Consider the following 18,667-nt stretch of genomic DNA (forward strand, 5'->3'; position numbering starts at 1 on the left):
ATCAACGGTGTTTTATTGTTATATTCAAACAAAAGACATTAATGTAAAATTTAATCAAACTAAACATAATTAATAGTAATTGGATTGAAGTTGTATAATTTTTTACATTAGAATAATACCTTAAACAACACAAGTAACTTTAAATCTTTACAAACTACATTACAATTACTAGGACTATCAAAAATATATACATCATATATAGCATTTTGCATTTAATTTTTATATTGTCTTCCAATCTCTCAAATTATTCTTGGACAATATTAAACTCATCACACAATCTACCCACACAAGCATTCATTTGTCCAGCTTCCACAATCAATTTTTCTATTTCCACGCTTAGTTCTCTCTATTTTTCTTTATTGTGCATCTAATTTTCTCATTTCATCCTCTAACTTACCAAAATCTTATGTTCCCACAACTCCAACCGCAACAGATACTCTTTCTCTTCTTGTTGCATCACCTTCATTAACCTACTCAAAAAATTTGCATATTCTATTAGGGTAAGAAATAAATCTTTTATTAGGATTTATTGCTGTTCCAAAAGTTTGAAGAATTAGAGTGCTACCACAAAAATAGTGAACCCTCATATCCTTTTCTTTTGGCCACTCATTCTTTGAACCGTCATCATCATCAATCCATTCAAAGAAGTTGCATTTTGATATCCTCCCACAAAAAATATACCTCCTACCATAGTTAGACACAGCCGATGAAGGGAGCACAGTTACTGCTTCTCCACAGAAACACATGTGTCTTCTTTCTTTCGAGTTAGAGCTCCTCAAAATGCAACGTTTCGAAAAAAGAATGAAAGAGGTTCATTGACTTTGATTCATATTCCTATTCCTATTTCTATGTATGTGTAGAAATCTCAGAGAAAATAAAAGAGAAAAAAAAAAGAAATCTCAAAAAAATATGAACCTATTATAGGTGGAAAATAAAGGTATATAAATAATTTCATAATTCATCAACGTTTTTTTGACGTTTAATGTTAACAGGAATTAAATTAAAAAAATATTTATAATATAAAGATTCAATTTAAAAAAAATAAAAATTTAATTAAAAATTCGGTAAAACTATAAAGATCTGCAAAATAATTAAACTTTAAATTTATAGGATTACAAATGTACAATATATAATTGGCATATCCAAAACCCTAAAGGCATACAACCAAAATTCAAAATTTGTGCATGAAAATTACAAAATTTACACATCAAGAATTCTAAGGGAGAAATATTATGGAAATAATACTTAAGTAAATAAATGAAAAATTGATTAATGTTAATTAAAATATTTGACAAAAATAAGAAAAAACATTGGTCATTTATAATTTCTTATTAAATATACACATTTAAAAATGTTAGCTTAACAATTAAAACAATAAATTACTAAAAATATCTCCTCAAAATTTAGTTGTTGATACAAATATTTTTTAAACAAATTTAAATATAAAAATATCTTTAAAAAATATACAAATTAAATGCGATAAAAACACTTTGATATAAAATAAGCTCATCTACGTCGTTATGTCATGCTGAAATAATTTTTCATGTTTTTATTTTGGATTTTGTTAGGTAGACAATAACTTTTGTGAACAATGAACTTTAAAATTGACCTAATCAAGTAAAAACACACTACACCCTTAAATTATCTCCCTAAATCTTAATATTAGGATAACCATCAGCACACCTAATGAATTGAATATCCGATATATCCATTATTTATATTATTTAATATTTTCATTGTCATTAAAGACAGAAAAATAAATATAATTAGAGAACGGTATAATATTTTTTAGTGTCAAAATTAATTTCATAATTTTTTATACCAATAACTAAGGAGTTAATACTCAAAATGACTCTTGAAATTTGATTTCGACTTAATTTGGAGTCCTAATTTTTAATGACCTAATTTATATCTTAAAATTTTAATGCATGACTTAAATTCACCCTTTTCATCTATTTCCGTCATCAAAGAAATGACATGACACACCTCGACCCTTCTTCAAAGCGTCATCTTTAATTAAGCTACTCTCTTCTCTTCTCTTCTCTTCTCTTCTCTTCTCTTCTCCTTCTATTAATTCATTATTCTTTCAATTTGTGAATTCAATTATATAGGAATATAATGGCACTTTTTACAAGATTGAGACCCCTAGTAATGATGAACTACGGTAGAATTATGTCTCAACTTCAGCACCATATCTCTCACCTCCTTCAACTTATTCACAAAAATCCCAAATTTTTTAGCATATTAGAGTAATAGTTATACAAGACATAATTTACTTGATTCATCTACTTAAACTTGTTGAATATGTTAAATCAAGTTTCAATAATGAAATTCCATTGCTCTTTGTTAATCTTCAATATGAACCTCTAAAAATTTTCACTTGAATATTCTTTTCTTTTGTTATATTTTAGTCAGATTCATAAACTAATCAATAATAAAATTAACAAAAATAATATCAATGAATCAACTATTAAAAATTAATATAGAATATCAGAATAATTGAAAAAAATTTACTTATTAACTGTTGTTATAGCGACAAAATCGAGTAGTACAAGCAGATAAATTGTGCAATGCAGGCAGCAACACCCATGAACGACGAGTAATAACAACCACGCAAAATTCGAGCATTCACTGACGGAAGGAAGCACGGCAAACGAGCAGCTAAGGCGAGTATAAATGGAAGATTAAGGTGATTTTCGCGAGCAAACAAGGCATTGGATGCAGTGATGGTGGATGACGACGGCACGTTACAGGAACTTGAAACATACGGCTCGAGACCTTGAGCACTCACCGGCAGAGGCACGGCGAGACACGAGCAGTTAAGCACAGACGAAAGAGAGCGACAATACAGAAGATCCGGCATGAGGCTTGGCGATGACGGCGACGTGCATTGACGGTGAATGGAGGTGGGCCAAGCTGCTGAGGTGAGTTTGTTCTGATGGTGTAGCGGTGTCTGAGAATGAGTAGTGAGTTTCTAATCGTTTGTGAGAGACTTAGAATAAAAGATTAGAGTGTAATAGGAGTGCTTCAGAATTAGTGAAAGATTGAGTTAAATATCAATAATAATACCTTAAAAATTTAAAATATAAATTAAATTGATTTAAAAGTAAAAAAAATAAATTAAATTAAAAATCGAATTTTAAAAACTATTTTGAGTATGAACTCAATAGCTAAGTTTTGTCATTTTCAACTCTACAAGTACCACAAGTACGACAAATGCCGTAGCCACGCACTGATGCACACATGGAACTCTTCACCGACGTTGAACTACTACAGAATAATTATCCTATCAACCAAACATCTTTTATCACATTCTTTTAGCCAATATCCAAACGTGCCCTAAGTTGTTGCTACTTACTTGGCTATACATCTCCTCATATACATTGTCGTACGTTAGTATGGCGGTGCCGGTAGGGTTATTACTGTCATTCCAGGTTGAAAATATAATATATGATCACCATAAAAAAAATTAAAGAAATGAAGATAGATTGATTGAGACATCTTAGGTGGAGCGCAGGGATATTTGTCAGTGAGACACAATTCCTTCTCTTCTAGACTTTTACTCCTTCCTTCACATTCCAAAATACAATAAAATACAATACAAATTCATCACCACACTCCCGAAATATAACCTTCTCTTTTTCAAAATGCAAGACTCACCTTCCACCGCCCCCGCTGGTGGCAGGTTTTTCGGCGGAGGAGTCGGAGACAGGAGGCTCAGGCCTCACAACCAGCACCAGGAACCGTTGAAGTGCCCTCGGTGTGATTCGCTCAACACTAAGTTCTGCTATTACAACAACTACAACCTCTCTCAGCCGCGCCACTTCTGCAAGAACTGTCGCCGCTACTGGACCAACGGCGGCGTCCTCCGTAACGTCCCCGTCGGCGGAGGTTGTCGGAAATCCAAATCCAAGCGCTCCAACGCGAAGTCCAAGAAAAGCAACAACAACAACTGCTCCTCCTCTTTGGAAGCCGCTCCGGAAACAACAACACCGCAACCGCAATTGCCGGAGGGAAATTTGAACTCGAACTCGAACTCGAACTCTGGCAGCGAAAGCTCCAGCCTCACCGCCATCGCCACTAGCTCCGCCGCCACGGAGGCGGTGTCTGCAGCGACGTCAAACGCTGCGTTGAGCAAGAATCCGGTCCCCGACGAGAACGTGAATAGCTCTAACTTCACTGGTGGCGGTGGTTATTACGGTGGCTTCTCTGACATAGGAACATTCACGAGCCTTATGAGTTCAGCAAACGAAACGATGTCGTTTGGTTTTGAAAACAATGTTAACGTTCTCGATGCGACGTTGTTTCGTTTCGGTAATGATGATGGCGAGTGGCTGCAGCAGAAAGTTATCGGAAATGGAAGCGACGATCAGCGTAATAATAATAATAATAATCAGGAGTTTGCATCGGAGCCGTTGATGCTGGATCAGACGGGTCCTGTTGAGTTGTCGTCGCTGCAGAATGGGAAAGTTGGCAACGGAGGATGTGGACCGTTGGATTGGCATGCAGCTGGTGGTGATGGTTCGGATCATGATCATGATTTGTTTGATCTTACTAGCGCCGTTGATCAGAGTTACTGGACCCACACTCACTGGTCTGATCAAGATAACAATCCAAATCTCTTTCATCTTCCTTGAAATCCCTGAAGGAATAAGGAATTCCTCTTTTACCTTTTTTTTGTGGGAAGTTAGGATGGTATAACTAGGTGATGTAATTTTTTGGTTTCTTTTTTTACTTTTAATAGGAGGTCAATTACTCAATTTGGTTTGGGCTTGACCTTAATTACTAAGGAGCTTGAGTAACTAACTTTATTATTTTGCTTGTTTTATGTTTTGATTGATATACATTGGTAAATTGTGTGTTCGGTTACCTTGATATTGTTGGAATGGGGTATAGTATATTATTGGAGTCTTCTTCTTTTGGTGAGTTTTGAAAATGAGATACTACTACTAGATTATTCATGCTGTTAGTTAGTATATGCCACGTCATGACATTTGTTGATATAATGAATGAAGATAATTATTTGTGGACATGGTTGCGCTTGTTAAGAATTAAGGCTAACAGTTGATCAATTAATGGGTGATGAAGTAGCTAGATTGGTAGTTTGGTACTGTTTGTTCAAATGAAAATGTGGTTTAAAGAGCTTGGAAATGTTACTTTCAACTACTTGTAGAAGCTGTGTATATAAGATAATTAATGTAAATAATTTTTTGTGTTTTGAAAATGTATGGAGTGATCTCAAAAATTTAGACTTGGCCACTTCATGAGTCCCGCTTATGGTTACGGGTTCAAATTCCATTCCCCAAAAGTGGTTAAGTTCAAATCATGACACGCGGAGCTGAGTCAGGACTCGGGAGGAGTTGAAGAGAGTCACCATGTGTAATGTAATGGTCCTGGTGGGTAAGGTGGATGATGATGATGATGACATAATGTCCCTTGAATGTGACATAGTGCCATGGATGATGATGGATCAGGACCATCATCGACAATGTTTGGGCCTCAGCCTCAGAGGCCAGAACCATACAATACTATACTGTCTGTGTAGACTTGTATGATCAAACTTGAAAGATTTGATTTAGCTATAATAGTAGTAAATCGAATAAAATATATTCGGTTTATTATATATATATGCTATAGAAGTATTGAAATAGTAAATCGAATTTAATTTAATTTACTACTTCTACAGTGTATATATAATTGATTCTATTTACTATTTATACAGGTTATTGACATTTGGATATTAACTTTAAAATTTATGTTTTGATACGTTACTTCTAATTTAAACTTGAATTTTTCAGAGTATGTTGTCAAAAGCATAAGTTTTACACTTAATTTCATAAATTAAATGATAATTTAATTGATATAATATTTTAATTATTTGTCAAATTAAATTATACATTATATAAATATAGTTGGTTATTTTATATTGTATAACTATTCGTTATTTCTGATTTTAAAAAAAATTCAAATTTTAACTCCTATGCTATTTTGGAAGGTTATATTCTATATTAATTTTTTTAACATCAAATAAAGTCTCGGTAATAATTTTTTAGATGCTAATGAATCAAAGAATGATTTTTAATAAATCTTTAGAAATCGTTTATTATTCCGTTTTAAATTCACAAGTTTGTAAAAATGTAGATTTTCTGAAATTTGAACTAAAACACAAAAATTGAATTTCTATGTTTATTAGTTTTGATTTTTTTGATATTTTATTTGAATTCAAATTGGAGATATTTTTTATTGACATTTATTTAAAATTAAATAAACAATTAAGTTAAAAGTAAGAAATGTTTCAATTTATTATATAGAATAAATGACCATTTGGACCCATGGAAGATGAAAATGCTGACATATGTACCCACACTAGATCGAAACTAAACTTATACCCACGCAAGATGCCACAAAAGTAGCCTGTCTTGGATCTGCACTTGAATCGTGGTTATCCGATCCTATGTAACTCTCCAACCCTCCAAAAGCCCTATTTACGTGGAAGTGAACGTTTGTTTTCACTAAGGGTTTGGAAAAAGAAGCACATTTCGCAGGAGATTCTTCTGTGCCCTAGCAGAGATTCATCGTGGCTCCATGCCCAAATCGGAGAAGACGACCGGAGCACCCCCAATCGATCACCACCAACACATAATACTCTCATCGTGCATAGATTAGCGAGGAGAGCCTCATACCAGGCATTTCCTCGGGGAGAGCAAAGACGTCACTCCCTTTCATTCGTGAAGAACAGAGGTACGTCTTTGTAATTGTTGAAAAATTTCATATGTCATTGTCACTAGTTAGACAGATTTTGAAATCTTATCAAATCTTGTGATTAATTTTATGTGTTTGAGAGTTGTTAGAATAGTTGGTTGAGGGTTTGTGTTAGTTACAGTTACAGAAAATATTTTCTTTGATTGTATTATTTAATTTTATTTCCAGGAATGATCATCATCCATATAACTATGTCCATTAATCATAGAGGACATTTTGAGAGAGGGCCACGTGGGAAGGTTAGTTACATTGGTGGAGAAGTAATAGAGATTGAGAGGGTTAACGTTGATACTCTGAATGGTTTTTTCATATCTGATTTGCTGAAGGACATTGGATATACGTCCATTGCTGACTTTTACTGGCTAGAACTTGGGAAGGAGCTTGATGATGGGTTGAGGTTACTAAGGGCTGATATGGACATAGTTAAAATGTCTGAGGCAATCGTGAGGAATGGTAACAAAATTAATGTCTATACTGAGCTTCCGGTGGATCAGCCTATGCTAGTTGAGGAGAAGAATGTGACTCCATGAAAGATGAGAATAAAGAGCTGTACTAAAAGGGTTCCAACTCCAAAGAAGAGTCTAAGAAGAAGATGGATAGTAGTGGAAGATGATTATGATACTGAAATAGTAGGGCATGTCCAAGTTGTGAAGGAGTCCCAAGAAAGGGGTGAGGCCCAGCCCAGAGAAGAGGCCCATGAAGACAATAATCAAGCTGAGGTTGAGGTCCAGAATGAGGATAGTGTCAGACTGCCCCAACACTTAGGAGATCCACCACATTCATCATCCCTTTATGCAAGACAGATTTCTCAGCCTCCCCTAATACCTGTCCTATCGGATGAGCCACCATCAACTCAGTCCCAATCTTCTCAGCCACCTATTGAGCATGACCAGCAACTAATACATACTGATGGTTTAAACCCAGTTCCCCCCTCTGAAGACAATGTCTCTAAGCCTATTGCACCTGAACAACAAACCCAATACATCCCACATCCGTATAAAAATCCACTTTTACAATCAATCCCTGACTCAGTCCCACCCTCTGACTCCAATAGGACTCCATAAAATAATCAAACCAATCCTTCAGATGAGGTTGAGGGATGGCCAAAGATTAACAAGAGAAGGTCAATAAAAAGGCCTCCCCCTACAAGACAATCCTTCATCCTGAACCCTGACCCGGACAAGCCTCCAACTTTCTATGTACCGGTTGACAAGGAGGATTTTTCTGACGGCAATGCTGGATATCATTGCTATGAGTAAGAGGACTTGCATAGCATAGCAAGTGATGAAGATACTGACGACACTTCAATTTTTCCTCAGAGTAATGCCGATGCCCCTGTTAGCCAGGTGCGGTTGGAGTTGGGTATGGAGTTCGAAACTCTCAACCAGTTTAGGAAAGAAGTCCAGAAGTTCAATATAAACATTGAAAGAAGCATATTCTTTGATCATTGTGATTCCACCAGATCCAAGACTATATGCTACGATGAGGACTGTCCTTGGCAAATATATTGTGCCAAGAGAACATTTCGAGCAAGTTATCAGGTAAAGACCTTTGTAAACGAACACACCTGCAGTAGAGACAATCATTGTAAGTCAGCAAACGGAAAATGGGTTATAGATGAGTGAAGAGAGAACTTTTCGTGGTCTAGAAATTCGCAGATAAATCCTCGTTGCAGGTATAGCTTCTAACCCGACAAAAGTCCTTTCTTGCAAACGTTTTGCTTGTCACAAGTAACAAACCCCTAAATAAATTGATAACCGAAGTATTTAAACCTCGGGTCGTCTTCTCAAGGAACTGCAGGGAGGTGTTCTTATTATTGGTTATGAGTTTTGTAAATTGGGGGTTTTGAAAGGGGAGGAACAAGTAATTTAAATGACAAATAAAATAAATAAATAAATGTAAATAAACTCTTGGCAAGGTATGAAAATCAGAAGTCCTGTCCTAGTTATCCTTATCAATGGTGATGAGAATTATATTTTGCTCTCCACTAAGTCAACCTCTAACTATGAAGGTAAGTCGAGTGGGTAAATCAATTTAACACCTAAAGTCCTAGTCAATTCCTAAAGAGAGATTAAAGTTATAGGGATTTAAATCAATTAGCAAAGATAACAATTATCAATCACGATGAGTTTGACAACTCAAGAGTTACCAATTAATCAAACAAAGCCAAAAAGGGGAAAATCTAAATTATTAATATAAATAAAGGAAAGCAATCATAATTCTGAAATACCTCAAATTATATTAAATAGAAAATCAAATCTAAACATGAATGGTTCATAAGCCAATTTGGCAACAAAAGTAATTAAAGGAAAGCATTAAAGTATCTGAAAGTAAAAGAGAAATATAAAGTAAAAGGAATATTGAACCTGATAAAGAGTCGGAATACTAAATTGAAATAATAAGAAATCCTAATCTTAAAACCTAAGAGAGAGAGGAGAGAACCTCTCTCTCTAAAAACTACATCTAAACTATGAAAAGTAATTAATTCAAGACCTTCTTATGAATGGATGCATTTCTCCACTTTATAACCTCTAATCTGTGCCTTCTGGACTTGGATCTGGGCCAAAAAGGAATTCAGAAATCGCTGGGAGCGTTTTTTGTAATTTCTGGTGCGTGGCGTCTGTCACGCGTCCGCGTGGGTTACGCGATCGCGTTATCTGGAGTTTTTCTTGTCACGCGTTCGCTTCGGTCACGCGTTCGCGTCGCTGCCTTTTCGCGCTGGCCATGCGACCGCGTCATCCATGCGTTCGCGTCGCTGCCAGTTTCTTCAAAAACTCCATTTTGTGCTTTCCTTTCATTTTTGTATGTTTCCTTTCCATCCTTTAAGTCATTCCTGCCTTAGAAGATCTGAAACTACTCAACACACAAATCACGGCATCGAATGGTAATAAAGGGTAATTGAAATAATTATTTTTAAGCATAGGAAACATGTTTTTCACATATGTTACATAATAAGGAAGGGAAAGTAAAACCATGCAATTTACATGAATAAGTGAGTGAGGGATTGAATAAATCACCTAAATTGAGCACAAAATATATCATAAAATATGGGTTTATCAACCTCCCCACACTTAAACAATAGCTTGTCCTCATGCTAAGTCCAAGATAAAGAGTAAGGTAAGGTTAAAGTGGTGGAATCTCATGCAATGCAATCTATCCTAAATGCAACTACCTAAATGAATCATGCAATTCTAATTGTTATTCACTTGTATATAAAACTTATATGTAGTTAAATTAATTCACATTCTCAAGGAATCATATATGCATAGCCAAACCCTAGATAATGTTAAAACACTTTTACAATTGAGATGGGTAAAAATATTTTTCAAACTTGCAAGACAATTAATAATTTAAGCAGAGATATACGGTGATGAGCTATTGAACCCTCACTGGATTTTATGTTTACTCTCTAGTCACTCAGTGTTTATTGGGTTAATCACTCTATTCTTCTTTTTATCCTTACTTTCTATAACTTTGTTCTTCATCTAACCAATCAACAATTATAGAATATAGGCATACAAAAATCATGAGGTCTTTTTCAAGGTTGTAATGAGGCCAAGGTAAAGGTAAGGGTATATGTATAAGGCTAAGTGAGCTAATAAGTGAATCCTTGATTAGTCTAAGATCTCACCTAACATACATATTTTGTAATTCAAAGTTTCTTAACCTATTTGCCCAACTTTTCTCACTTTGTATTGCAAGCTCGTGCATTGACTTTAATTTTATCCCATGTGCATTGATTCTCTTTATTTTGCAATTGGGGAATTTTTTTTGTATCCCCTTAATTAAATACCGAAAATAAATTTTTTTTAATGCACATGGTCATTCAATTGTTTTGATTTTACATAAGAATGCTTCCCAAATTTTTTATTTTGAAACATCTTTATTCTTTTTAACTTTCTACCTTTGTTTCTATCATCCATGTTCCCACAAAGTTCCCCACACTTAAACAATACACAATTTCTATCTTAAGCTAACCAAGGATTCAACTTGGGATTTTTATTTTATTTTTTTGCTTAAGGATAGTAATGTGGTTTATAAAACAAGAGGGGATTAAAAAGCTCAAGGGGGGCTAACAAGGGTGATGTAAAAGGTAGGCTAATTTTGGGATAAGTGAGGAAAATTCAAATGATGGCCTCAATCATCTCTTAGTATGTATTTATACTCTATAATTGGACATATAGATTAAAACAAAGTAAAGAACACTAGAATAAAAAAGAAGGGCAAAACACACAGGAATAAAAATTATGGTTTGAATGTAACCATACAATTAAGCTCAAAACTCACAGGCTGTGTGTTCTCTAGCTCAAAAATCGTATATCAGTTATATATGTCATGCAAGTAGAAATTAAGAGTTCCCATTATTCTCAATGTAAAAAAATTTTTTTGGGTGGCTTTAAATTTTTAGTGTTCCTCCTTGATGAAATGTTGTTAACTAACTAACATGTTATGCTCTATATACAAGGTGTGTGGATTGTTTTTGATTATGTTAAAGTCTCTAGTTTACTTTCTTTTTATTTTCAATTTAAACCAAACTATGTTAAAAGGGTAAACTATACTAATTAATCCACATATTCTATAACTAATAAGTTTAGAATTGCAAACTAAACTAAATGGCTAAAATATGAAATAAAGTGCAAAATACAGAAATAAAGTAAAAATACAGCAAAAGAACAGTGTGTAAGTACTGAAAAGTAAAAATAAAGATAAAAATATAGAAAAATAAACAAAATAAGATAGAAAGAGTCTGTAGTGGTTCACCAAAAAGAAATACGCCAGGGATGGCGACCTCCCCACACTTAAAATAAAGCATCGTCCTCGATGCTCACTCAAGCTGGGTGTGAAGGAGTGTCATCACTGGAAGGATGGGCTACTGGAGTCTCGGTGGTGGCCTGAGGATCTGCAGACTGGATAAGGGTAGGAGGATCTATCTGCTGCAGTGGAGGCTCTGACTGGATAGGAATCTATAGATCTGCGGCCTGTATCTGGTGTGGCACCTCCTGTTGTGGCGCAGCCTGCTCTGGTCCTGCCTGTGCAGCCTGGGTAGGTGTCTTCTCCTCGTGGTCGTCCTCCTCCACCTCAGATGTATCAGAAGGGGTGTCAGGCTCGGAGGGGATGTCGCCGCCGGATCAGATCATCAATTTCGGACTTCTCAGCGGAATCCTTTACGGTTCTTGATTCCCATGGAGGTTCAACATCTCCTAAATCTTCAACCACTTCCTCTTCTACAACTATCATGGCTTCCTCTACTCGTTCCAGTACAAATCCATGCTCCTCATTGTCCACCGAGGTCTCTAGTGTCTCCTTCATGCTACGCTCTTCTTTTGATTCTCCACATGCAGCCATGGGAGTACCTTGAGTTCTCAGATGTTGGGAAGCTATTAAATTTACTACCTTAGTTACGACAGTAGTGAGTTTCAGTACGCCCTTTTCTATCTTTGCTTGCCCTTGAAGAAGAACACGAAGTTTTTCATTCACTAGAGGTTGGGGTGGGTGTAAGGTTTCATTGGTTGGGGGAGAGGGTTCAAAATAAGAATGTGGTGGTTCTTGGGAGTAATTGGATTGGGATTGTGGTAAATAAGGATCATACGGTGGTGAATGGTGAAAAGAAACTTGTGAGTGTGGTGGTTCAAATTTGCGTTGAAAGGATGGTCTATAAGCACAGGGTGGGGTTTGTTGGTAGTTACAAGGTTGTCCACCATATCTATTAGCTTGGTATGCATTGTATAGTGGTCCTCGTCCATGATATCTTGGAGGGTGTTGTTGCCTAAAGGGTTGATCAGATCCTCTTGGCTCCATCCATCTTTGATTGCTCTGACCTTGATGCATGTTCCTGCTATAACTTCCGTTTCCTTCAACAATATTAGAACCAAACTCAAAGCGAGAGGGGTGAGAATTCATAGTGGCTAATAAAAATAAAAAGGGAAAAACAAAAACAAATAAACAAATAAAAGAAAAATATTTACAATAACCAATAATAAGGCACACATTTGCAAATCCCCGACAACGGTGCTATTTTGAAGAGAGAACTTTTGCGTGGTCTAGAAATTCGTAGATAAATCCTCGTTGCAGGTATAGCTTCTAACCCAACAAAAGTCCTTTCTTGCAAACGTTTTGGTTGTCACAAGTAACAAACCCCTAAATAAATTGATAACCGAAGTATTTAAACCTCGGGTCATCTTCTCAAGTAACTGTAGGGAGGTGTTCTTATTATTGGTTATGAGTTTTGTAAATTGGGGTTTTGAAAGGTGAGGAACAAGTAATTTAAATGACAAATAAAATAAATAAATAAATGTAAATAAACTCTTAGCAAGATATGAAAATCAGAAGTCCTGTCCTAGTTATCCTTATCAATGGTGATGAGAATTATATTTGCTCTCCACTAAGTCAACCTCTAACTATGAAGGTAAGTCGAGTGGGTAAATCAATTTAACACCTAAAGTCCTAGTCAATTCCTAAGGAGAGATTAGAGTTATAGGCATTTAAATCAATCAGCAAAGATAACAATTATCAATCACGATGAGTTTGACAACTCAAGAGTTACCAATTAATCAACCAAAGCCAAAAAGGGGGAAAATCTAAATTATTAATATAAATAAAACAAAGCAATCATAATTCTGAAATACCTCAAATTGTATTAAATAGAAAATCAAATCTAAACATGAATGGTTCATAAGCCAATTTGGCAACAAAAGTAATTAAAGGAAAGCATTAAAGTATCTGAAAGTAAAAGAGAAATATAAAGTAAAAGGAATATTGAACCTGATAAAGAGTCGGAATACTAAATTGAAATAATAAGAAATCCTAATCTTAAAACCTAAGAGAGAGGATAGAACCTCTCTCTCTAAAAAATACATCTAAACTATGAAAAGTAATTAATTCAAGACCTTCTTATGAATATATGCATTTTCCCACTTTATAACCTCTAATATGTGCCTTCTGGACTTGGATCTGGGCCAAAAAGGAATTCAGAAATCACTGGGAGCATTTTCTGTAATTTCTGGTGCGTGGCGTCTGTCACGCGTCCGCGTGGGTCACGCGATCGCGTCATCTATGTTCTGCGCATGGCGCGCATCCGCTTTAGTCACGCGTTCGCGTTGCTGCCAGTTTCTTCAAAAACTCCATTTTGTGCTTTCCTTCCATTTTTGTATGTTTCCTTTCCATCCTTTAAGTCATTCCTGCCTTAGAAGATCTGAAACTACTCAACACACAAATCACGGCATCGAATGGTAATAAAGGGTAATTGAAATAATTATTTTTAAGCATAGGGAACATGTTTTTCACATATATTACATAATAAGGAAGGAAAAGTAAAACCATGCAATTTACATGAATAAGTGAGTGAAGGATTGAATAAATCACCTAAATTGAGCACAAAATATATCATAAAATATGGGTTTATCAATGAGTTAGAGGAGAGGATAAGACCTTTGATAGGGTTGGATGGGACCTTCCTTAGAGGGTATTACAGGGGTCAGCTATTGACAGCTATAGGACAGGATGCAAATAATCATATCTATCCTATTGCCTATGTAATTATAGAATCAGAAAACAAGGATAGTTGGAAGTTGTTTTTAGAGATACTTCAAGAGGATGTGGGAGATTTTTAGGTAAACGGGTTTAACTTCATGTCAGATATGCAGAAGGTACTTGTTTTGATTACTTGTTAAGTCTGTTATGGCAAGTTAATACCTTCTCTGTCTAATTGAAATTGTTATGATGATGTATGTCTAATTGGAATATATGATTATAGGACTTAATCTGATATAGACAATTGATTCATGTGTAGGTGGAATCTGTTATTGGGACTTAATTTGGTTATGAATTATGTTTTAGACAATTTGATTCTCTGTCTAATTTGAATTCTGTTTTAGAATCTCATTGAAAGTGGATTATTGAAATATGGTTTAGGCACAAAATTACTAGATAATTATTGAATTCTGTTTTAGAATCTCACTGAAAGTGGATTATTGAAATTTGGTTTAGGTACAAAATTGCTTTGAATGTCATAAATTGAGCAATATTTTCCATTTGAATATCAAATGTTGATAGTTGTTTACTTTACTGTATACCTACACGGGTTAATACCTGCCGTGAAAGAAATGTACCCAAATGCCAACCACAGATTCTGTGCCATGCATATATGGCAAAACTTTCATAAGAAATGGAGTGACTTGCAGTTGAAAATGTGTATGTGGTCTTGTGCTAAGGCAACCACAACACAAGACTTCAATGCTGCCATGGATAGACTAAAATAGATCAATGCTAGGAATTGGGAATACTTAGAAAAGATTAGTCCAAAACAATGGAGTAGAGCTCACTTTAGTGAATACCCTAAGATGGACAACTACACAAACAACAACTGCGAGGTGTTTAATGCCAAGGTGAAGAAGATGAGGGGGAAACCGATAATTACCATGTTAGAGGAAGTGAGGTGCTACGTAATGTGGATTATGGCAAGGAATAAAAAAATTTTGGTTGGGTACAGCGGAGGGTTAGCACCAACCTAACAGAGTAGATTAGAAAAGGAGAAGCGAGAGAGCAACAAATGGAGGCCTCTGCCTACCGGAGATGACGCGGAGAATGTGTATTAGGTGCAATGTCTGCCGATGAAGGTGAGTGTGGATCTTGGCAAAGGTACATGTAGTTGTCAACTTTGGCAACTCACTGGGCTACCATGTAGACATGCCTGTGCTGCTTCGGCTTACCATAACAGAAGACCCGAAGAGTATGCACACAACTGGCTTATCATGGATGCATACAATGTAGCATGTCAGACTTCAATCGTCCAGTTCCAAGCTAGGAGTTCTGGGAGCACCTTGACACCCTCTCCATTCTGCCACCATGGTACAGAAAATCAATTGGAAGACCTACAACCAAGAGAGACAAGAGAAATGATGGCCTTAAAGAGAAGAGTGACCCTCATAGAATAAAGAGGAGGATTGGAACTGTTATCTGCAAATACTGCCTCTAGGTATGTAAGTCTAATTCTAGGTGAAATTATTTGAATTCTATAATTATTGATTCCTGTGATTCATGTTGAATTTACGATGACTACTTTTTTTCTTAGGCTGGTCACAATAAGAGAAGTTGTAAGAAGAGAAATGAAGCAATTGGTGAAGGTAATTCTGCATCACAAGTGCCTGTAAATGATGAGGATGAGGATATGCTGGCTGAAATGTATTGGGAGGAGACATTAGAAGCTGCAGAAGCTGAACAAGAGGCAACTGAAGAGGGAAATAGAACTGCAACACCCCACGCTGCACAAGTGCATTGCATTATTCAACTCGTTAATCTGCCTTGTATAGCTTGTCACTCATATGAATTGTTTGATCTTTAGAATGCAGCAGCCTCAACCCATGCCACCGCCACCAAATACACAACCACAACCTCCAACAAACAATGCAACAACTAAAAAACAAGTTAAAAGGAGAAGTATTAGGCGACCTCCTCCAACTAGACAAATACTGCAGCCAAGCACACCATCTGTCAATCTTCCAACTACAACTCCTTCCACACACAACTCTCAAACTACACCTCATCCACTACAAGGTGCTAGTGCAGAGACAAGCACACGGTTCATTCAGTTCATGACCATACCTAGTGTTGTAACTCCAATTGCTAGAGGTCGAGGCACAACTGTTAGAGGGAGAGGTCAAAGTAGAGGTCGAGGCAGGATAGGTGCATCAAGCGGAGGAAAAAATGGTATCTCAAGCGGGAGCAGTAACTCGACCCCAATTTTGTAAACTAGTTATGGTTGCTTTTTGTTGTTTTTGGTATACTTTAGAGAAATACATAACTCTTGTAATTTGTTATGCATTTTCATGGTCTGTCTAAGTGTAGACTTAGTTATGCTGGTTTTGAGGGTGTGATTTGAGTTGCCAATACTTGCCTTCTTTGGCTTACGTGACAATCATTAGAACCTGCAGCATCTATGTATATAAGTGTTTTTCAACTTATTGTTAATTTTATCACTCTTGTAACAGCACCTTGTTCTGAATTTGGAACAAACTCATATATTAAAAACCAAAACCATTAGGTTACTATGTTACGGATTCAGCTTATTATTGGATCCTTAAGAAGAAAAAAGAGATTCATGTCCATTTTCAATGGTATTGTCTACAGATAAACATTATCAAAATCATTTCAAATGGCAGCAACAAGTTCAAAGCATGCGTATCTACGTCAATGTATTAGAAATTGAAAAAACCAGAACAATGTAAGGAACACAACATATCATGCCAATATCAGGAACTTTCTTCACTATCATGAACAAAGATCCCCAATTTTACATATCTTATAATTTCATCACCAAATACAACTCACAGAATAAACAAAACGCTACCCCCAACACAACGGTTGAAAGAAACACTCTAATAACCCTAATTTTACCCCTAATTTCAACCCTAAATTTGTCTATCTTCCTAGCCATCATTGAGGATGCTTGCTGATTTTTTCCCATTGCAGTGACAGTCAATCCATCATCATGCCTTGCATAAGAATGCTTCGACTTTCTCTTGCTAAACATCTTGTTAGGCCCTCCCATCCTTCTTCGAGTTCATCCACCAAAACAAAGTATTTGCAGTCTCTTGTCTGAAAAAACAAAAAAAAACGCACCCAAATGTCAACTAAAATTCAAAAATAAATTTCTCACCTCAACAACAACAGCGTTTGGCCTTTACCGCCCATAGAGGACATCTGATGAACCATTTATTAGGATTCATAATCGTGCCAGACTCCATCAACGCAACCTCCCTCCCATAGAAACATCTGTCGTCGAGCTTCTTCTCCTTCATCTTCTTCGAACTTGCAGAACTGTTGCGACTTCAATCATTTGTAGCAGAGTTATTTCTGCGCAAAGACATTCTAGGGGTTACGAGATAATTCTTTCTGACCGTTGGTGCACTTGAATTTTAACAATATTTGATTTCAGGGGTATGGTTCGAATTGGGGAAGATAAGTTGCTAGGGTTTTGATTTGATGTGTAAGGCCCTTTCTACCTTCATATACAAACGTTCACTTCCACGTAGATAGGGCTTTTGGAGTGTTGGAGAGCCATGTAGGGTCGGATAACCATGAACCAAGTGTAGATCCAAGATAGGCTATTTTTGTCACACGGAGGGCATCTTGTGTGGGTACAAGTTTAGTTTTGATCTAGTGTGAGTACATCTGTCAGCATTTTCATCTTCTATGGGTACAAATAATCATTTATTCTATTATATACATGCTGCAGAAGTAGTAAATCGATTTACATGTATATATAGTAGATTCGATTTACTACTTCTATAGCATATATGTAGTAAATCGAATTTAGTTGATTCGATTTACTACTATATATTATAACTAAATCGAATCTAATTGATTCGATTTACATAGAAATATTCTAAGATAAGCGTGTAACAAAAATTAACTTAAGACATCTGCGTAATTTTAAACCCTATTCAATTTATTAATGTAAATTACCCTTAACTTAATATTGATGAAATGTTAGATTAGTTTGAAAAGAAATGCCTAAACCATTAGAAAAAAAAATATTTAATGAATTACATTTTACGTAGTTTTGTCTAACTAATCCAATTTTTTTAGAAGTATCGAATTGGTTAGTTTTTAAAAATATAAAAAAAAATAAAAAATTTTAATTATTTTTCATTTTATTATTAAAATTATTCACACTTAAATCATTCATTATTAAGTCACCAAAAAAAATTCATCATTAAAAATGACAATTTATGCCGTACAACCTTAGGTAGTTCTCTCATCCAATGTGGTCGGCTTCCTATTTTCATGTGGTCATGTGAATGATGTCCATCAAAACTAAAGAAACAATTGTTGTCTCAACTTATTGTACCAACTACCAACCGAATTATCAAGTCTTGTCTAGTTCCAGATTATATCCTGAATTCCT

General features: G+C 35.6%; 1 protein-coding gene across 1 annotated transcript; it reads left to right on the top strand.

Moving 5' to 3' along the window:
- LOC107624252 (dof zinc finger protein DOF5.4-like) lies at positions 3,415-4,688 on the top strand. Its single transcript, XM_016326736.2, has one exon. The coding sequence runs from the start codon at positions 3,648-3,650 to the stop codon at positions 4,635-4,637; it is 990 nt and encodes a 329-aa protein (XP_016182222.1). The 5' UTR covers positions 3,415-3,647; the 3' UTR covers positions 4,638-4,688.

The sequence above is a fragment of the Arachis ipaensis genome, chromosome B10 (assembly GCF_000816755.2).
Source record: "Arachis ipaensis cultivar K30076 chromosome B10, Araip1.1, whole genome shotgun sequence".
Taxonomy (NCBI): Eukaryota; Viridiplantae; Streptophyta; class Magnoliopsida; order Fabales; family Fabaceae; genus Arachis; species Arachis ipaensis.